Raw genomic sequence first — 23,114 nt, 5'->3', positions numbered from 1 at the left:
ATTCACATGTGCATATTTGGTTTTGGAGGTCTGTGAGTAAAACTAAACCTGCCTATTTTCATACTTCACGTCTGCCAAAAATTGCTTATCTGGGTTTGATGTTATGTAAATGAGGATGACACAGTTGTAAAACAATGCTTCCTCTCAGAAACACGGCATTCATAAAACATGACAGTTGCAGTGGTTAGAACAATAATAATTCAAACACAAGCAAGCTATTTATAGCCTGACAAAAAGAAAAAACTCATGTGTAGCTGTCATACTGTCAGCGTGATTTATCAGTGAGACGGGAGAATGTTTTCACATCAGCCACAAACAAAAGAAATATTATTGACAGTGCAGCAGTTCATTGACTGTCAGAGGTCAGTTGGAAGACTGACGATGCATTGGGGGATTCTCTTGCAGTCAATGTTTAGGATTTTAAGCTTAAAGGGTAGCTCCACCAATTTTACACATAAAAGTGTGTATACAGGTGTTGGGGAATACTGCTGCTACATATGTGAAAAAGTCGTATAAAGCCTTTTGTGGCACAAGAAGAAGCTGCATGTCGTCTGCATGATAGATTGCCTCCAGTGATGTGAGTAATGTTGGCGCCAGGTTTAAAAAAGGAAGAAAAATGTGTAGAACAAAAAAGGCAATATCTGGTTCTGCTTGATCGATTCTGATCATTTGTTTTTGAACTGTCCATAATGAGTCCAACAGTGATATACTGTAGGAGTGTAATGCTAGACCAGTGGACATGCTTTATAATAGTTTTTTTCTAAAATGTAGTAGTACTCCCCAAGACCTGTAAGCACACTTTAATGTGTAAAATTGGTGGAGTTACCCTTTAAACAAGTACTCGTTTAATTAGTTGGTAGATTGACAAAAAACGAGGAAGCAAAATAATTGGCACCTTCATTCATTTTGCCAGCAAAAATGCCAAAATACCCTGGTTCCAGCATCCCAACTGTGAGGATTTGCTGCTTTCCTTCGTCTTATATGACAGTAAACTGAATATCATTGAACAAAACAAGACATTGGAATCTGTCATGTGCGGCTCTTAAAAATTATTACAGGCATTTTTCGCCATTTCCTGACATGTAACAGACAAAACAAATTAAATCCTCTGTAAATATTAAGAAAACATTTGTAAAAGAAAGAAAGCTAATTTGCAACCTGGACAGACTTTCTGCAGCAAAAGTAAAAAATGACACTTTCTGTTGATACTGAGGACACAGGAGACATTGTGACAGCTCAGTTCTCAGCTACAAACTCAGCAAAATAACAATACATGATCCTCATAACACCTTTGGCCCTAACCTCTGTCTCACCTGTGGAGGAAGAAGAGGCAGGCGGATGAAGGCCAGCAGCACCCCGAGGTCCTGCTGTCGATGCTGGACATCGTACCGCACCCACATCATCAAAGCCTGGAAGATAGTTTCCTCATCGGGGACGTTGATTTCATCGCTTGAGAGAAGCTTAACGATCTCAGCCGTGGGGAGGAGCAGGAACTCCTGGTTCTGAATGACCTCCAGGAAGTGTTCCTGGAACACAGAGGAGACGTGGAGGAGACAGATAATCATCAGTCATTAGCTGAGGGCTACGCGCGGTGCAGCTTTGTGTGTCCGAGTGTTTGTGTTCCTACACCTGCGAGGACCGATGGCACAAGGACAGAGAGGTGAAGACAAATTGTTAGTAGATAGAGAAGGCAAATTTAGAGGTTTCTATCAACAATAACTGACAGTGCGATGCTCTCCGTCTCTCTTAGTTCTTGAATGAACAGATGAAACTGTCATCTGTTTCACTTAGCTCTCTAAATAAAATCATCCAAACAACAGCCGGCTACAAATCAATCTGGCCCAAAACAACTCCAAAAAAAAGCCTCTACATAAGCTTGTAAGGCGTTTTTGCTGCTGATGATACATGACATCGTTAAGCCTTTACAAGCCTTTTAATGAGAAACAGAAAGGCACTGCACACCAACATTACCATCACGCCAGTGCAGTGTCCAGCTCTAAGTTTTGTGGAAGACGCTCTCTATTGCCTTCCTAAAGATTGATCTTCCATTTACTGGCCAGAAGCCCGGGCAATATTACAGCGCTGCATGGCTACCTCTTCAAGGACATTGTCTCTGGGCAGTTCCATTAGGGATGATGCTATATAAAACAGCCTCTCTCCTCTACAGTATGTTATACCCGACATCAAAACACACGAGAGACAAGCACAGCAATCCTCGGCCGTAATCACGCCCTGTTTCCTTTTTTGAACGAGGCAGCTGCGCATTAATTATTAAGCTGCCAGAATAACTTTGACAAATCAAGCACTCGCTGTAGGGCGGATGCTCAACAATTACGAAAAAACAAGCACGCTATTGATCATCAACTTGCAGCAAATTACAGTGTCTTGGTCCGATCTATTATGAGAGCAGGTTTTAAGAGCTTAACACAGACAGCCTTAATGAAATGAGGGACGTCTATTGATCTGCTGTGGTAACATGGAGGGAGGAATTCCAGCCAAGTCTTCGACGTTGCTTTAGACCAATTATTTGTAATTACCAGTGCCAAACGGCTGACAACTAAATTGAAAGCTTGAACCTAGTTTGTTTCATAACCATTTAAAAGGGATGTGTTTTCAAATGCTGGCAATCTCATTGGTGAGTAAACTGCTCGGAAAACAAGATCAGCGGGAGAGGACGCTAATTGATTTAACTACTGCAAAAGAGTAATTGTGTAATAACAGTGTTCCTCTGGGGAGGAGGAATGCTGATGTTTAATCGGAGTGATGCTGCTAGAATTGCCGTCTAAGAAGTTTTTGATTACCATGTTATTGGCAGAGGCTGGCAAAGCTATATTTTATATTTTTCAAAATTGGGATCCATTCACAAAATCCAAATTCTGAAGTATTTATCAAGATAACTGAAATATAGTTATATTGCTCAAAAGAAATACAGTCATTTCAAACAATAACCAAAAGGGGAAAAAACTTTCATAAAGGAAAAGGATGTGAGAGCCGGATCTCAGCTGCCATGCTCAACTAGAAAAAACAAGCTTATCAAAACACAACTCGCTCCACTCAGAACCCAGAGGATGGGTTTCCAGGAAGCCCACAGCTCTCGCTGCTCATTACAGAAGTGATTGAACAGGAAGTTGGCCCTCTTGTGCAGTTTGATGATTAGATTAACCTCCTGGTCCTGGATGGGGTCTATGTAAACAGGCTGAGCAGATGTCCTTCAGGAGATAAGGCACCGCGCTCGCGCTGTCACTTCTGCACGGCCAGCAAGACGTTATCTGACAAATATGTGCATGAATCTTAATCCAATGCAAATATTCTCCGCAGATACAGTGCATATATATAGAAATAGCATTTTCACAAGTCTGGCAGTGCACTAATCAATGTGTGGTAACGTGGTATTTCTTACTGACAGCCATATAACCAAATTAGATAAAGTGAAAGCATGAAACTATTCCATTTCTATTCAAATGTGCACATCGCACACCCATTTCTCTGCTGATATAAGATGATATAAATAATAAAGACACCAGAGGCTCATTCCTTCACACATTATGACAGGTTATTTAAATTAACAGGCCTCAAAACAGAGGATGGTCTCAAATATTTCAATGTGTTTTATACAGTATAGCAAGCTGTGACACATTGTATGTCACGGCTTGATATGCGGAGTGATGCTGCTAGAATTGTGACTGAATCCACAAAACATTGGTTATTATACAGTGTGTAATCAGAGTTGATGTGAGGAAAATAAAAATCAGATAAGGTCCACAGTGAATAGAGTCCGTACACTAGATTTACTGCAGCCTTTCATGTGAAACTACATATAATAACACTAAATGTTTAAATACTCTCGATACTGTTACAGCTCTCATTACCACAGCTGCCCTTGTGTATTCACGCAACCAAGAGTCACTTTTGAGAGTGCAATCCCTTATTAAAAAAAATAAATGATTTATGCATAGCAATGTCAATTCGCCCTCCTACCATGGTGTAGTTATGAGCCACGTTGAGCAGGTCCACGCAGCCCTGGGCGTCGGCAAAGGAGCGTATTCCCAGGCAGTTGGAGGGATGAAGCTGTTTCATCAGGAAGTTACAGCAGACCTGGATGACTTGTGAAAGCTGGAGGAGGCAGGCTGCCGCCAATAAACTCTCAATGGTCTCCTCTTTAAGCTCGAGGACGCCTGCAATGTCAGGACGAGAAATTTATATTTTTATGTCATGACTGGAGGCGGCCATAATGTCAATCACAGAGATGGGAGAAGTATCAACATTTCATTCATACTTGAGAATGGGGTTGCAACAGTGTGAGATTACTTATTATTATTATTATTATTATGTTTATTAAAAATAATCATAGTATTATTGTTATTAAAGGAATGAAAACAGAGGGTTTTTTTATATTTTCAAAGAATATTAAACAGTACAATAGAATTCAGTACCATAGGTGAGCAAATGTACCAAATGTAGTCATCCTCCATTTTTATACCATAGTTACAGTGACATGTTATACAACTGTAACCCTACTTGAAGGGTAACTCCACCAATCCCACACATAACTGCTGAAATGTGAAAAAAGTCATACACAGCCTTTTGTGGCTCCAGAGGAAGCTGCATGTAATCTGATAAATTGCCTCCAGTAGCATTGTGGGTAATGTAGGCGCCATGTTTTGAAAAGCAGTCCACTGGTCTAGCATCACAGTCCTCTAACACTGTTCATTATGGACAGTTTAAAAACAAATGATCAAAACTGATACGGCAGAACCAGAGATGCTGCTTTTCTTTATTCCGCGCATCCTTCTCCCTTTTTTAAAACCTGGAGCCTACATTACCCACAATGCAACTTAGCCACTGATTCACTGAAGGCAATTTACAAGATTAAACGCAGCTTCCTCTGGAGTCACAAAAGGCTTAATACTTCTTTGTTCACATATGCAGTCGTACTCCCCAGGACTCCCCAATAGTCATTGTGACGAATAATCATACTCAGGCTACATAAACGTATTTTCTTTAGCAAAATCATCATGTTATTTTATCCTATTTTACGATTAAAACACTGTAGAAGTGGACAGCTCTCATCAGAGAGGATTTCTCCTGTAAAATGTGGCAGTTTGAACTGAACTGCTGCCCAGTCCATCAGCCCAGTGATGGATTGCCTTATTGATCCATTTTAATCACGCTGGATTTCAGAAGTCTCATAATAACTACTTACAAGAGCTAGTGAACGTCTTTACGAGCACTCACCCGTGTAGGCAAAATTAACCAGGGATCTGAGGGCCTCGGGATCCACTCCCTCCATCTTGATCTCCTCCTGCTTCGCCTCTCTCACATCGCTTGTGAACATAGCAGCGAAGTAGTCCGACACGGCGCTCAGGACCAGTCTGCCATAAAGATAAAACGCAGTGAATTAGTGCTCTTGTACTGTACATTAGTTTACTTGTCTGTGGGAGATCTGTACGCTGATTATTTTAAGTGGTCAGTGAATCAATCCTGAGGTTTCGTGTCCTCAAGGAAAGGGCAATATCTTCGCAGTATACTGTATCACGATGTATTTTCTGTAGTACTGATTTATACCGCCATGCTGGGTCACCATGACAAATGGAATAACTTCCTGTTCTCCCCACATTCAGTATCATTCTGCTTTGTCAGTGTATGATAAATGACATTAACCCACATGCTTCATGTTGCTAATAACTACACTGGTCAGACTTCTAATTATGTTAACTCATTTGTCTAGCTCCTGTAACACACTGCTTGATTCATGAAGGAGCACAGAGATCATATGGCAACCCAAGGAAGTGAGATCAAGTGACACAGTCCAACAGTCTACACCCATATTTCCATAATGCTGTGGTTTCTAATATTTATGTACGCATTAACCATATTATGTGTCCTTCATTATGTCTGTACACCATCCCTGCTTTACTTGGCTGTGTCTTATGAGCAAATATGAAGCCAGACAGTCAGACAGCTGATCATTTCACCCAACTAGGTCAGTCACTGATACTTTTTTCTCCCTCTCTCTCTCTGTGGAGCATTCTGGTTTCCGTTTCATGAGTCTGTCTGGATGAACTAACGAAATACGCCATAAGCATATGCACCCAGTGAATGTGATGCCGCTCAGTGTTCAGAGGATGTCATGCGATCTGTTCAACTCAGCCGCTCAACCGAGGCCTGGATGCCCAAATATCGACACCTCCATGTAGCGGATCACAGTGCTCCCTCAAGTCTTAAACGTAATGTGGAAATGAGGAAGAGCAGAGGTGTAATTAGATCACAGCAGTGTGTGTTGTTTTGATGCAAACCAGTGAACGCGGAGTTTGCATATCTTTCTTGTCAAGCATCACCTGAAAATCAGAAGAATATTCCTTTGTATTTCAAAGATTGTTCAACTATTCCTCAGATGGTTCAGGCTGACAAAATATGTTTCATCATGCAAACTAACGTCCAGAACAAAGCCTGAACGCACACATCAACAAGTAAATGAAGTGAATCAACATGGGCTTCTGTCTTCGATGCAGGCGTAATTAAAGGAATCAAAGCGGACAGCGGCAGCACAAACACCAACCTGTGCGCTGGTATCTTATGATCCCCCGCTATCAACAGGACATCACACAGCTGCTTGTGCTGGAGGTAGGTCTCCATCTTGCGGAAAGTCTGTTCTGCATGATTTGTTGCCTGGAAGTACTCGTCGGAGGAGTTGGTGTTCATTCTGGTGAAGGTGCTCAAAGCCAACCTGTGTGAAGACGGGCAAGGTGGGAGGAAGAGAAGAGAGGTGTTGCATGACTAAGTAATCGACCAAAGCAATGAAAGCTGTCTGTACTATAACATCTTTGCACATCTTTCACTTTTCCTTTTTCTGATCATTTGGGCATTGCAACATAGCATGGAACATCGTATGTCGTCTCTTCTAAATTAAACGTACTGCAAATAACTTTAAAATGTGTAATATGTAGGAATTTTAGTTGAAAGCATTAAAAAAATATCTAAAATGAACAACAAAATGTGAATAAATAGCAGTTTTGACATCATAAGGTCGTCTACGTGTTGTTCCAAAGCTCCTGTGCTAGCGGTGTAAACACCAGTACTCCCCCGGTCCTTGAGCTCCTAGTCAGAACCGCTAGCTGCACGGCTAACTGAGCTAACTTGCTAAGGGCAGCTACAGTTAGTAGCAGTAGGCGGTTACTCTGATGATAGACTGCCCCCTATTTGTTTTGAGTATAAATTTAACAGGTAGCCAATTCTTGAATGCTGCACCTTTAAATGAATATGAAAGAGTATCAATTTTATCCCGACACCTCTGTATGACCTACATAAGCAAACAAGACCATAACCAAGAAGATCGGCTATTTCAGTATGATCATTATAGTTATTTTTAATGCCTGATCACCATGTTGGATTCCGAGGTGAAACCTTTCTTTTTGTGTGATGAGGATGAATTTAGGGATCTCACAGCCTGTGGAAAGAGGCTGCTATGTAGTCTGGTGATACAGCACAGCACTTAAACAAAGTTTACTTTGTTTCACTCTCCTCATCTTTTATCCAAATTGGCCGGCAGAATAAACTTAAAATTTCCTTCGCAGTAGGCTACCAGAATAATAATCAAGGTTGTGTTGAAATAAGCTGGGGAACACCAAGGAAACACAGCACATATTTTCTTCAGCCAATAATTTTACATTTTTGCATTTTAAAGAGAAGTTACTAACCTGTAGTTTATGCAAGCCTCAAGCTAAGAGAGACTGAGATCGAGTGAGAAAAGACTGTTTATTATTCCATAGCTCAAATAAGATTTGTTGTTTTCCCTCCTCTCTGAACCCTTGCAGCATATGTATTGATCCACATGGAGCTCTTGTCTCCTTGGAGCAAATCTTTCCCGTACTTCCGAATCCCAGTTCAGTATAATCTGCCAAGGGAGCAAAATTTGGAATTCTCTGCCGACACATTTTGTAAATTTGTCTTAACGGCTCAGAAAAGCCCTAAAATCACTTCTTCTATCGAGCCAGTACCTTCCATGCGGTTTGCCAACATAAACTGGATCCAGTCTCTCTCACCCTCAAGTCTAAAGCCCCTTTATGAATATTGCTTGTTTTCCTTTTAATGTAATTGTTTGTTTATTTTCTCTTATATTTTTCTATCACATGAGAGTGCGTTCTTAGACTGTTAACAATAGTTTGTTCATACTCCATGAAAGAATTCATGTGTGTGAGTGTGACCTTGTCTAATTCATTATACTTGTGCAATGGACGAGTGTTTTATGAGCTCAACTGTTGTCAAGTAATATCTTTTACTATGCTATAAATCTAATTGATACATATTACTGGTACTATTTCTTGTAATCGCTGCCTGCAGAGTGCCACTATTCAAGCCCCTGGAGGGTTTTTTAGGCAATTCTCCTTCACATTCTTTCTTGTTATGCATCGCTAACACAGACATACTGTATGTAAGAAACAGTAAGCAAGTAAACAATAATCACTAAACACTTAAAACACTTCAGGTGAAATAAACAAGGGCGTTTCAATTTAACGAGACAAATTAATAAACGCATTAATTAATTTCACTCACTGTTTCGTTTTATTATCATAAGTATGGAATAAAAAAAAATTCAAATTCAAAAGCTGAACACAGCAAGATAAGCAACAAATGACTGCAGACACAAAGGGCTTATTTGGACACATGGCACTCCTGAATCCCCCATTCCCTGCGGCGTATCTGCATCTTTCTTGGCGCTCTAAGCTGAAATTAAAACTGTTACAGACTAAAGTCCGTACATAAGTGGATAACTAAGCGCTGCAGCCCAATGGGACGAACAAGCACCGCAATCTATGCAACAGCTTCCCAGACAGAATTTCCCTGTGTCTGTGTGCGCGCATGCCTTTGTGTCCGTTCCTGCGTGCGTCTGCATATCTGTGTGCGCACGTGTGTTTTTCCGAAAAGACAGGGACTTAACAAGTGAGCAAGCCTGTTCCTCGCAGCATTGTGACCAGGCTGAGTCCATGTCCCCACAGGCTGCTAGATTACATGCTGTTTTACAGGAATCCAAGTAATCCCTCAGACTCATGGCAAATAATGCAGCCCGGCCGCTCGGTGTCCTTCACAGAGCAAGTCCACTCATTGACATTTAGGGTTGTTTGTTACGCTACATAAACAGACCCAAGCTGCCACTCTGAGGGAATTTACCGTCATCTCATGGTTCTTCTGCTGCGTTAAGCTCGAGAAAAAATGTCAATGCTATTTAAAGCGACACTTTATGTCCCCACTCATTACCACTCGTACGCTGATATGAGAGCTGCACAAACTAGTAAAATTACCGATCTGTCAATACAAATGAACTGAAAACCCTGTAATGCTTGGCAGCGCTCTGTATTGGCACACATGAAGATTGATAACTCAGGAAGGGTGGAGGGGGTTGTGGCTGTTATTGATGTCCTGATTAACACACTATTACAAAGTTTTTAGCCGAGTGTGTGACTTTCTCCTCTTTGATTACCAAAAGCAACAACATTTTCCCCTCAGGGAATTGTTTATATTGCCCTCCGGTCGCTGCACTATCCTATAGTCTAATCTTTATTGGGAGACTTTCTACTAAATGCAACCGTAATTTATTGCCCTGTCACGATAATTCCCCACTGACTCCTGGAGTCCTGGAGAGGAACACCAAACAAGACTGAATAAGCAATGGGGCCGTAAAACTGAGATGCATTGCCTTTGTATTGGCTCCAAGGCATGCTATAAGGATTTTTCATGCCTACCAATCTCTCCGACACTAATTGCTTTGGTATCACGTTCTAGGGAGCAGTAAATTTCTCTGAGGTGTATATTTCGCTTTCAGTAGGGTTGGAGCATCAGAGGTGTAGCCCAATTTTATTGGGGCACTAAAGCCCCAGAACACCTTACTCCCGAGAAACTGCTGTAGGGACATTGCTGTATATTGCATATTACTAAGCATTTTGAGGAGAACAGAGCCTATAGATTTATTTTGTGCTCTACAAACTACTTTAATGTGCCAACTTGCATTCCTGGAATAATGAGAAAGTAAATCCGGCTGTATTAAAAGAACAGAACAGAATGCCAAGCTTTTATTTCTCATCCCACCTTACCCTACAGTAGACACATGACATTATCTTCAGTGAGCACGCATCAGCTGAAGTCTTGTCATTTGCTCCTCACACCTTCCCAAAGATATCACACCAAAAATGTGGATAATTGGATCTACAAAAAAAGCATTACAAATTCAAAAATCTCTGCTACAGAGGTGAGGCGGAGGTAATGTGGATCTTGCTTGTGTTGCCTATGTAAAGGCTGTACAATGGAAACAATTTATCAAGAAAAACACAAAGAGACGCAGTAATAATAGCACGGTGGAGTTATTAAAATATCACGTTTAATTTCCCTTCTTCCTGTCTTCCGTCTGGTTCCTCTCTGCACTCAAACTGCCCTCCTAGACATATCGTCAGACGATTCAAGATGTGCTTTCGTCAGCCCCTAGCTGTAAAGGTTGTGAGTCAGACATGTTGCTGAGATTCTCAGTCTTATTCCAACTAGTGTCAACTCCATCCCTCTACAAGAGGGAAAGTCGTGCCTGCCTGGGCCAAGTGGGAAAATGTCTCTTTCAAAATGGATTAGAACAGCCATTTGCCCCTGAAGGCTGCTGAGTAGCTTGGGTAGCTGGGTTGGGAATCTAACAAAGCCTTGTGCAGCATGTGCCAAGTCTATATATTCCATGAGATCTTTATGCCTCTGTACTTCGACAGTCGGTGTACTGCCATTCGGCTTTGTGTAGGGAAAAATATATACGCTGACTGTAATCGCTTGATCCCGGCACTGAGGCTGAGACGATAACTGTGCAGAAATAGATTTTTTTTCTCTCCCTGCATTTTTCCTATCTTACCGAGGCTTGCAAGAGACTCCTCTGATACCATTGTTACGCCGGACATACCTGCTTAATATTGATAATGATGGAGGAAATGTAGCCGCAGACAGAAAGAATGTTCTTTTGAAATCTGCTCCGAATGTGGCCAGCGGGCCCTTTATGTTACAGAGTGCAGAGGGAAATTGCCACAGCCGTTAACAGAAATAAAATACTGCCTTATTATAGCTTTTCCCCTTAGCGTCAACCAAAGCGGCATATGCTGTAAAAAAAAAAAAAAAAGAAAGAAAGTGTGGCGGAGAAGTCATGTCAGCACAATGTCTGTGATCACATAATTAACATCTCAGGTGGGATACCGATTCCTGTTTTGAATATTAAGGAACTACGTCAGGAGGAGATTAATCTCAGAGAAAATGATAAACCATCAGTCAAAGTATCTGTTAGTTTAATGATGACATTCTGCACACGTAAATTGGATATCTGTTTGAAGCCACTGAGGAATAATATGTCATGGGATGAATATATTTCATAATTAAAGTTCAATTTTTTATGTTGTTAAGCGCAGCATATTAATGCCGGAACTACCTTGAGAAGGTGCAGGCGGTAGATTAACTGTGATCACAATGCTGAGCTCGGCGTTCTAATGCAGAGGAATTTGGTGCAAATTGTAAAATTGTGTGTGTGTCTTTGTGTGCGTGAGTGTGTGTGTGTGTGTGTGTGTGTGTGTGTGTTAGGGGTTGGGGGCGTCGTGTAAGTGAAAAATGTGCAGATCTTAGCAGAAAAGCTCCTCACTGCTTTGCTGATGGCAGGTTAACTCACATAGTGTAGGAGACTGTCATCATTGTTGGACTGACTATAATCTATTTACATCCGATGGTGGTGGGTAAACAAATTAATCCACATTATTAAAGCGATGGGTCGCATGTGGTCTACTGTAGGCGATATTTACAGATCTAGGTAGATCTAGATACAATATGCATTTGTAACCAATCTAGCTTTGTGGGCTTTAAAGCTTGTCTTGACATGTTAATGTTTATTTGGAGAACCCTACAACTAGCGAGTTATTTCCCCAGTAATTCAATAATTTAGCATTTTCCCACAATCCTTCTTTTTTTTAAATCTATGGATATATTCAAAACATCTTTCCATAGCTGAATATATGAGTGTGAGGAAGGAGAAACGAACTAAACAAACAAGCATTTTTACAAAATCCTTCCGCAGATCTTTTTTTTAAATCGTATGGATATAACGCCTCTCTGCAGCTGAATATATGACAATGTCTATACTATCACATTTTCAGCTTGATCACTGTTGTCCATGCCTCTATGATTCTTTTTCAATGCAAATCACCAGATGAGAGTGCCTCAGGACACTGTTGAACTCAGTCATGGCCCTGACTAATAGCGCCCATGTAAAATTCATAGAAAGCTGTGTCAGGGGTTATTTTCTTTGAATTAGTTCCATTTGGAGGAGAAAATGACTGATCCGCACTTGAACAGAAATGAGGGAATGTGTCCAGCATGCAGTATAATGCTGCTGTATTGCTTCTCACAACTGTTCAAAGCTTTCTGCAAAAGCTAAAAGAGGTAATACTGAAAACTCTGGCTTGATCTTTAGCTTCCATCTGAGATGGCCTTGCTGCGAACAGAATGCTGATTTGGCGAAGTTAAAGAACATTCAGAATCAATTATGTGCGATCACAAAATCTCCCAACCCCTGAGGATGTCGCTGGGAGATTAAAACAGATATACTGTATTTTGCAATTTACGGCATCCTGAGGACGCCTCCGCTGGATGTGTCACACACAGATCGAGACCCTATAAGCCTTGTGGTGTTATGAGGCATCCAACAAATATCTGAATTACTGCTGTTGACAGCGGGAGAGGAGGTGGTATTTCTTTTTCCAAGGCGGTGGAGAGGGAATTGAGATATCATTCAAACTAAAAGCCTGCTGACTGGAGCCTCTGTTAGTGTTTATGTGGGAGAGGTCAGGGTTTCTATTCCATTCAGGTTAACTTCTGTCGTATATTCTCTGCCAACGGTGCGGAGCGGTTATTTCGATGAGAGTCATGAGGACAGAACAAATATACAGTATATAGATATGTAGAGGGGTTAGGAGCAAGGGTGGGAAACAACAAGGCATCATGTCCCACTCATTCAGCTACATTTAATTTAACAACTCTGCAGCTACGTGTCAGTCAGCTGGATGAAGAGAGGTCGAAATGGAGATTTATTAATCACTTTTTCATTGTCCATATATGAGCGGGATGTAATGTGATGAAGAAAAATGAGACCTTCTCCGTCTCTGTCGGTTGCCTATACAAGCATGTGCACGATTTGTTTAATGCTGCCGGACTTTGGATTTCTTTGTGGAGGACTCGGTTGGACAGTCGGATGGATGTGACTTTATGCAAGTTCTCGACGGCCAACTCTCTGCCAACGCTAACACGAACAAACCACCGGCTTCTAGCACAACACAGAAACTCCACAGAGCCCCTTTAACCATATTAATATCTAACATCAACACATCAAGTGGAGCCAAAAGTATAAGTCTGCTTTTACCACAATGATTATTTCAAAAGGGTACAGCCGTGAGTTAGGAAGAGCTGTTTTTATTGATTTTGTCAGTTAGTTCAGTTGGAAAAACAATCTTAAATATTAATACCAAAAGTGAGAAACCAAATCAATGCGAGAATGGAAGAAACTGAAGGCATGTTTTCCTTGAAGACATTGTGTGAATGAAACTAATCACCGAGGGGGCATGTTCTGCAAAATGACTGACACATATTTTCCAACTACAGAGGAACGGCTAAAACTTTTGTATTTTTCCCAGCCGGTAGATCTCATTTCTACATTCAGCCTGAGGGATTGTGACAAATTATGTGTCAAGGATTTATGATGTGAGACGTAATAGGGCCACCCAGCTGGTGGAGTAAATGAATGTGCATATCTCAGTGACATCCACATCCACATCTGCTTAGCCGCCGATGAACATGCAAGCCGCGGTGTGTCGCACAGTCACTAGCCTAATTCACTGAACATCCATCTACCGATGCACTGCTTGCCCAAAACATTATTTACAGAATATAGTCCTTACAGTTTCAGAGTGAGTGCGGTTCCAGTAAACGCAACCTTTGATTGAACCTTGATTGAAAAGTGTCATCATGTATTTTCCTATTAACTACTCGTGTCAGGCATATTTTTGCTGCCTCATTTTCTGACTCATTTTCTGTATAATTCTGGCTGGTAAATGAATAAAACCCATAAAAAAAGACTTTTAAAGTCAAGATTCCATCGCTGATTATTAAATTCATGAATGGATATCACTGCAATCAAGCACAGCTGAGCCAAGGATATATTTTATGGTCCAAGAGAGCAGAACCGTTTGAATATTTCAGTATCATTGTCAAAATATGACGGCTCTGCTATATTTTACATGGCCAGCGTGAACTCAAGGTCCTCCTGAGAGCCGGAGAGTTACACATTTTCACTGTGAGGCACATCTTTTATGCATGCACTTTTCACACACAGGGGCCCCAAAACACGAACATCTGCCAATTATGCCAACACGAAGAGCCGATCGTCCAAACTGTATCTTAACTCGGAATAATTCATGCTCACTTCGGGGTACTCGAGCGTCCACAGCTCGTGGCGTTCATTTAATCCATAACAGCAACATTTTTGGGCTGCAGATTGAGAGTATGTATTGAGGATGATCTGCTCAATTGCGGTGAGCTTTTCAGAAAACAAAGGGACAGGTTCACTTTCATTGTTCATTTCATCACCAGGTGCACGGAACAAAAGCGAGGCAGGAATCAGCTAAGCTTAAGGACCAATCACCTTAGAATGTCACAGACAAGATAAAAGGAGAGTTGGTCTTTTCATCCTTGATGTCAGGTGCTTTTAGTGTTCTGCCAGACAGCACACACACACACACACACACACACATACACACCCACACACCTCTAACCTGTTTACTTCCTGAAAGAAGATGTAGCATCACACGGAAGACAGGGGAGGGAAAAACACAAGCTGGAAATGCAGGGGGAGGGATTTATAGCTGGAAAAAAAAAACATCTATGACGTTGAGAGTTTGGCATCAGGGTATGTAAACAGGTTTTGGTGGAACATAAATTAAATAACCTGTGCCAGCCACTAGCTATAATAGCTTTTGGCTTATAAAGTGGTTGTAGTGGCAGTCTAGATAATTCATGTGATTGCACCGCTTCCTCTTTTTATAGGTCCGGTACGTGTTATGTGATGTAATGGCTCCTTCCCGCTATCCACTTTTCACTCTGGAAGAACGTATTAGTGCGATGTGTAAAAAAACTGAATACTCTGAGGAATCGGCCAAAGTCACACAGTGCATGTCATCTGGACCACAACACAGGCGAGGGAGCAGAAAAAGCCCCGGCTTTTCGGCCCACTGAATAATTAAAAGGATGCTTTATTGGTTTATCCTGCCCAACATGCTGTGGACAATGAGAGTGAGCTGTCCCCCAGGTGAGCCACAGTGGCAGCTGCAGAGCTTGTGTAAATTGGAAAATGATAGCTGGGCAGATAATTTAATCCAACCTTAATTAAAGGATCTAGATGCTGGATGGCAGTGCAAATATTTAAACGAAGTTAAAACGCTGCAGATACTGTATGAAGCGTGTATCGAGTCTCAGAAATGCTGGAAACAGATTTCAAGCATGAACGTTCTGTGCTAAGTAAGAAACGCTGGGGTTGTGCTCATCTTTCCAGATCACAACCATGCTTACTTTTTAATCCTGTGGTGCTGCCTAAGGCGTCAGACTTCCTCAATTAGATGCAGATTTGATTTAGCAGCTATACTTTCACCATGAAACGTCAGGGAAGCGCGCGTTCCCAAAATAGCATCCCATAATCTGGCTCCCGCTGAGTGAGTGTATGATATGCAAAGTGACTGATGTGGCGCCACATAATAAATCTGTGTCTCCTAAGTGTCTAACACCTCATAACAGTCATACCTCTCTCTGGCCTCCACCTCTGCAGGTTCCTCTGTGCTGCTTTTCACGTTTTCCTGGCCGGTGTTGGCATCCTCTTTCCTTGTGGTGCTGGGCGACGAGCTGCTCTTTGAAGATTCCTCGCTGACCTGGAGACCCTGGATGGTGTTCTGCTGATGGTTCCATGATTGATGACCTGCTCTGACATAGACAGGTGTGGGCCCTGGCGTTGGTGCCAAGATGCTGTGGACTGGGCTGTTTGTCTTCCGGAGTCCTCCGACACCTCTTTCCCGTGAGTGACTCTTCAGCCGGCCCTGGACTGGCGTCACTCTGTGGTCCAGGCCATCCTGTTGGATGTAGCCTCCCACCCCTCCGACGCCGCCACCTCCACTGCCAGCCGAACCTTGGGATGAATGGCTGAACCAGCGCCAGCGGAGCCTGAGGATCTGCTTCACGTCAAATTCCTTCTTCCCCGACACAGACATCCTCCTCTGGGTTTGGAGACGAAGGCGATGGTACGTGGAGTCCCCAAAAACATGGAGAGCAGAGGAGAGAAGAGCCTTGGTTTCAGTCCTCACTGACTATAATGTGCCTCTTCTCTTCCGTTATTGTCTCACTACTATCATGACCACCCCCTCCTCCTTCTATTACTCCTCCGTTGTTCTTTTGGTGGAGATGGAAAGCAGTCCTCTGCAGCTTTTGTTCCTGTGCCTGAGACTACTACCCTCCCTCCAACTCTCCCTCTCTGTCTTTCTCTCTCTCTTTCCCTCCTGTGCTGCTGCTGTTTCTGTTTGCTGCTGCTGCTGCTGCTGCTGCTGCTGCTGTGCCACTGGAGCTGAGTTAATGCACATGCATGATCCACACTCCCTCCCCTTCGCCTCCCCTGTTTCGCTTTCTCTCTCTCTCCCTCTCTGCACACACACAGACACACACACACTCTGGGAGATAGACATGTATACTCTGGAAATAAAATGAGAAAATCTCCCAAGCCCTGCCCAGTCCCCTCTGCTGCTGTTCTGTGTGTCCCTGTGTGAGCATCTGTATGTTTGTGTGTGATGTGTGTGTGTGTGATAACAGGGCTGCCTGCTCTTGCTGTGAGGGGGAGGTGGGGTATCATGGAGGCAGGATGATGAGGTCACACCTTCACAAAGTAAATCACTGCTTGCTCAAGGAGGGAGCGAGGAAGACTACTAACTACAGTGTACTATCGGGATTATTAGCAGGAGTGTGTAATACATTATAACGTATGTGGATGCACACGCATGCTAATCCATAAGAAGAAAAGCAGGGAGACGGTAATAACGCTCATAAATAACCAACATGCATCACTCTTAAAGGCAAGTGAAATTTATCTCAAGCTAATACACACATCTGCTATTCTCACATCAAGCAGAATCCCACGGGGGAAAGGCTCAACATACGTGGCCATGCGGAAAAAATATTCCCCTTCAGTCACTGTCTTGAAACCCCCCTGTGATTATAGGTGGAAAACTACATACTGATGAACCTTCAAGGTCAGTGAGCCGCCTCTTCCCCAGTCCGAGCTTCAGAAAAACACTCTTTTACATTTCAAAAAATAGATCCTGCTCCTGCATAAGCTTAGTGCTGCACCGTCGCAGGTAATTGAGCTACCACAACTCACACTTCAAAGGCAAGGGGACAGTGGAACATCGCACAAGGTAATTTGGGGACATTTTGATCAATGCTGACAGCATCACCAGCATAGGAAACGAGTCGTGCGGTGGTGGTACTCTGTGGAGCACTGATCATCCCTCATTCAGTTTCCAGAATGGTGTGCACAGTTTGTTTTCACCTTCATCTGCTCTGAGTCTTAAATCCTGAAACGAAAACTTAAACCTCTGCAATTCAGACAAGTGCGAAGTGGAAATTTGAGGTAGGCAAGGGACAAATTGAACATTTCAGGTAACAGTTATCCTGGCAAAAAATATTTGCAATTCGCAATATTATCCCGATTATCATCAAAATATGCTTAAAACTCTTGAAGTGGCACTAAAACATACTAAGTTAAAGCTTCTGTTAGCGCTGTTGATGTTTTAGCTAACTCTCTACGTCACGTCTACGTAATCACTAGACGTGGCAGCAAAATGGAGGCTTCTGCTCTCCACACGGTCACGTTCACGCCTCTTTATGGACTTCTCTCTCCTGATTGGATAAAGTGGGCATTTTGCTTTGAAAGAATATTGTTCTTACAGAGATGGGAGTGCAAACTGGAGGTGTTGAACACATTTCCACCCATCCAATGTAACCTTTTTTTGTGGAGGATACCATGAGCAAGCCGTGCAGTCAGCTGTGTTGACAGGCTAAGGTTATTGGATAGAATGGAAAGACGAGGGCTCCACCCTTGTGGCGATTAAAAATAAACTGGAAATCTATAAAAGACTATGTTAGCAAGCTAGACAGCCTTTTCAAATCAATCATGTGAGGATAGTCACGATTATCCTAATTCATGATTATTACGATAATGGATTTCATCACTATTAACTTATCGTGAGTGTTTCTTATGTCCAACACATCTGTATATTCATAGATTCTGGATTTTTGAATGACAAGGAACCCACAAAAGACTGGTCTTTGCCAGCAAAGACTCCCTGCTGTGGGTTGTTCTGTCAACACTACTGGATGGGTAGGGATGCACAATGATATTAGCATGCCATCAGTTTTGGCCAATAAAGACTTTAAAGTGAAGTACTGACATCAGCCCAAAAATTTAAATTTCTGCAGAGATCAGTAAAATTATGCTTTCATTGTGAATACATGACAAGAATCACTGACCAAGTACTATGGTTTTGTTATTTTGCCAAGTTAACGTGTTTTACAGAAAAGCATTGTATTACATGTCTGATCAGAGATGTTATAAGAGAACAGACAAACCACCTAAAGCATTTTGCATAGAAAAGCCTGTAATGCCAGAGATGGCGGTTATTTGACACATATCCCATCCCCTTCCCCCAAAAGCCAATTGTCTGCATTATAACAGCCAAGCCTGGAAACATATCAAGCCAATTGTGTTGTTGCACTGACACAGTTGAGAGTCACAACATTTTCAACCGATTTGGTGGCAAGAAGAAGTGGGTGCAGAGCGGCTTCGAATAAGCATGGAAGAGGAGGATATCACGGTAATGAAAAGGACTTTTGAAAAAAGAAAAAAAGGACATCACAACCTTGATGTCACTACACAACCTTGCGCATGTGTAGTGGAAGTATAACCTGTGGAAAAAACACATTTAAAACCTTATTTTGAAGTAAAGTCATCTAACTGACCACCGAAAATGCAGTTATGTCTCCATCCCTAATCCCTTAGATAAGGGCCTAGTCAATAAGGTCTTTGACTTAATGTTCTCTGCAATTCAGATGTAAAGAATATGTGTATATATAGCAATCAGCATTGGCATTCAGCCAAAATAAGTTGGAAAATATCAGCATAAATCAAATGCATCCTAGATCTGGGTGTTTTAGATACTCTATTATCATCCACTTGTGGAAGGAAACTGTATTTGCCCATGGGGCAGGAGGTAATTAGATTTGGAAATGGATTGTGAACCATGAAAGATTGCGTAACACAACAAGCCTTATCATACCTGTTTGATACTGCATAGCATCTGGTCAGGATTTACAGATTTCGACATCGGAATGAATCAATCAATGTTAATGTTCTGCACCCGAGCTCCCTGTTAACACTGTGGTTTCGTGGTTTTTATCATTACAAGCTCACACACTGACATCATGACATTTTATACTTGTGAAATAGATGAACGCTGCTCGTTCCTCCTTTCCACTTCCATGAAAAAAAGGCTGAGAGGAGAAACCTGCACTCAAACTGCTGGAATTCAGTATTGTACAATCTCTCATCCGCCTCCACCACCTCCCACTGCAGGTTTGGAGGAGTGGAGGCGACCGGCTATTGTGTCCACGAGTATCTACATTAACCATAACTGTCGGTGTTATTTAATGGGGACAGGCATTGATCTGACCTACGAAAGACGTTGAAATATCTTCCACTCACAGACTGCACATCGCCTCTATTCTCTGATTATAAATAAAGCCGAGGATGACGCTTTCTGTCACAAATGCTCGTGCCTCATTGACAGAACCATTTGTGAGTGAGTTACAGCTAAATCCCACTTACTAAAATTAGATGAGAATATCGCTTTTACATTAAGTCTTCTTGTTCTTCAAACATGCCAAACAACAACACAGAAGAGACAGAGATTATGATGACTCGGGAGACAAGGATTTTCCCACAACTACTGTAAAATCAAGAAATATGTGTTGTGAAATGCATTATTCAAAACCAACTGTATGGTACAAACTGCAGGAGGCTGAAAGACTGCATGAAGTGTGTGGATCATCCTTTGTTTATATCCGAGTGTTTATGCTAATGATACAATAAGAATGGATAAGCTGCAAACATTCTTTTCACAGTGAAGAGGCAAAACACTGAATTATTAATGGGAGCTTTATCCATGTATAAAAATATTTTTACATTGTTTAATGTTATTTCGGAGCCCAAAACAGCCAACGTAGAGTAAAATTTACATTACAAATAAAATTGTAAATGAAAGGGTTTATACACATGCTTTGAGTTTGTGTGCAGCACAGGTTCAGTTGTTCTGAAAAGGAAGCCATCTTGGTTTGCTGTACCTGAGACCTTCACCTTTTGACATTTACTGTTTCACGACCGGAGTAGCGAGGCTCTTTAACTACATGAATGATTTTCATTCATTAAAAGCAGCAAGACCTTCATGCGCTGCATTTATTGATCATAAGTGTGAGTATGTTCCACACATTTTTTATGGCGATTTATTAAGTGATGCTGTAACCGGTCTAATTTAGTGCCGTAATAACATGCAATACATTACGTTTACATTGTACATAAATTTGTGGTGTTCCTAACCTCAACTCTTTACTACAGTCATAAAAATGTAAATAATAATTTCACTGAGCTGAACAAAGGGATGATAAGGAATGTTATCGCCCATATGACTGACCTGTTATGATTAAACAATCTAATTGTGTAGGTTCTATTTTGGCACAATCATCAATAACTAAATGTAAAAAGCTGCATGCGTAATCTGATGACAACAGCACTCAACGAGACTGTAATATCCCCTCCGTGTTTGTTATTGCACAAAATTCTCCACATTTTATTTCAGTCCAGGAGGCGCTCAGTACTTCTTTGCACTTGACGTCTTTTTAAATCCAACACGATATGAAAGCCGCTTTTCACAATATGCTCTTCAAATAAAGCTCGATATGTGCAGCCAAAACACTTGTGTGAAAAATAAAAGGGAGCAAAGAATGTAATTTCCCTCAAATTCATCTTATCAGTGAAAACATGCACATACTGACTACAGTTTTTTCCTTTTTAGCTTCAATGCATTATCTACCATTACATGATAATGGATTCTCCATGAATGAATTATTACATAGAATGAATGGGGTATTTTGAGGCCACTATCTGCAAAGTCTAGGTGTATCATAATAATTCAGGCCCATTAGAGTGAGGTACGATCTAATGTATAGTAACAAGCCATCACACTAGGCAACCTCTTTTATTCTTGCAGGAGTCAAGGACACCATCTGGCTGCACTCCGCATGACACATGAGATGTCAGATGTCAGACTGGTGTGGTAAACCACATTATCATCCAACATCTGCCTCCCCAGTGAACATACCTACGTGCCTAGGCGGCTATTCTTTCAGTGTGGAAGATGGGAAGATTTTCTCTGTTTGCACTAGCTATCGAGCTGTAAGCTAAATACCTCAAGTGTCTGTCATCGTCTTGTAAATGGTACGGATTATGAGAAGGGGACTGTGTTATATATTATGGAATATAAATCAGTGAAAAGCAAACTGAGGTGCATGCACTACATTCAGGCCTCGCTAACTATCTAGAAGCATTAAATATACGTGTATATTTTACATTTTAATCACAGGGTTATACTATGGAGTATTTTGGAAAAATGCGGGATACTCAGATGAATGGGAACCCACCCCCACCCCGAGCTACAACTGTGAGATCCTCGCAAATATCAACTAAATGCTCCAAGGAAATATGAAAGAACGGCCTTGCATGTCAAATCTTATGCAGCGTTGAGCAGTGATCTTTCAAACATTATTGACCACTGTCCATATTCATGAGACAGACAAGAGGATACAGCTCAGCATATAAAATGCAATGACAAACACAACCACACACACTAACACGTGCTCACGTATCATATTCAACTATATACACATAAATGGTGACTTGTGATGAGGCATGATGTAAAATACTACTTTTAAATGTAAGAATGTTTGATTCTTTGCCGTTACACCCCTGACCTCATATGAACACAACCAGGATGCAGTAATGAGATGCAGCCTTTCACTCACTGTGGAGGTCAGAAGAGACGAGTTGAAAATTTACGAGAAACTGACATTTAACGTTCCATTTATGGCCGAACAGGCAGACGAGGTTAATGTACTTCCTGAATCGACAACATACACCGCTTTCATCTGAACACAACCAAAGACATATCATAACCAGAATGCATTTAGTTGGTTTTTTTTGTTTTATTTTCTCTACTGATCTGATTTGTGCTACTGGTTAAATTCAAATCTCTCTGTCAATACTGGCATCTGTGGTAATTAATAACAACATTTTTTACAACTAGTAATAGTTCTTCTTACCTGAGAAATTGACTCTAGAGTTCCTCCTCACCATTCAAACGGTGGAGTTACCTTCTGAAATGGATGGCAAGTGAAGCCGACCTGCCTGCAATCCAATAACTCACAGTTGTGCAGGACTGTTCCAACTTTTTCTTCACCCGTGTCCCTCTTTCAGCACAAAAATGTTTGCCTCGCCAGAAAGGAAGGCAGCACTTTCCTCTTGTAAAGGAAACTCCAGATAAGTTCCTTCCTCTGCTCTACAACAACAATTGCATTCAAGCAACCAGGAACACTGGGATCACATCCTGTCACTGAGGCAAAACACCGCTTTCACAAAGCCTTACCCTGCAAACACTTGTGTTGATTCGTTTTTAGGTGAACAAGATCTCTCACTGCTGCTTGATGAAAACCATTATTACTGACACGAGTCCATATCTGTTTTTTTCCAAGTACAAATAAGTATTTATAATGTCAAATAAAGAGAAGTCAATAATAAACAAACGTTTTGATACTGCATGTGATGATGCAACATTATATGAATCTCAGGCCTGATGAAATATATAGAAAAAGAGTTAAATAATCACAGAAGTGTTTTGAAGGCTATTTATCAAGTTCTT

General features: G+C 41.5%; 1 protein-coding gene across 2 annotated transcripts in view; it reads right to left on the bottom strand.

Moving 5' to 3' along the window:
• Window positions 1–22,618, bottom strand: part of klhl4 (kelch-like family member 4) — a 32,893-nt gene extending 10,275 nt beyond the window's left edge. The window contains exons 1-6 of one of the 2 annotated variants that reach the window (XM_084353688.1): window positions 22,519–22,594; window positions 15,850–16,316; window positions 6,560–6,727; window positions 5,236–5,372; window positions 3,979–4,175; window positions 1,314–1,526 (exon numbers count right to left, since the gene is read on the bottom strand). In XM_084353688.1, the coding sequence (XP_084209814.1) occupies window positions 1,314–1,526; window positions 3,979–4,175; window positions 5,236–5,372; window positions 6,560–6,727; window positions 15,850–16,310 (1,176 nt within the window). In that variant the 5' untranslated portion in view covers window positions 16,311–16,316; window positions 22,519–22,594. Of the gene's footprint in view, window positions 1–1,313; window positions 1,527–3,978; window positions 4,176–5,235; window positions 5,373–6,559; window positions 6,728–15,849; window positions 16,317–22,518 lie in introns of both variants that reach the window. The other variant, XM_084353689.1, reaches the window with a different exon arrangement.
• Window positions 22,619–23,114: the final 496 nt, after the last annotated feature.

Source organism: Pagrus pagrus, assembly GCF_965226575.1.
Source record: "Pagrus pagrus genome assembly, chromosome: 5".
In the NCBI taxonomy this organism is placed as follows: domain Eukaryota; kingdom Metazoa; phylum Chordata; class Actinopteri; order Spariformes; family Sparidae; genus Pagrus; species Pagrus pagrus.
The sequence above is the reverse complement of the archived record's forward strand: the minus strand, read 5'-3'. Positions and strand labels throughout refer to the sequence as shown.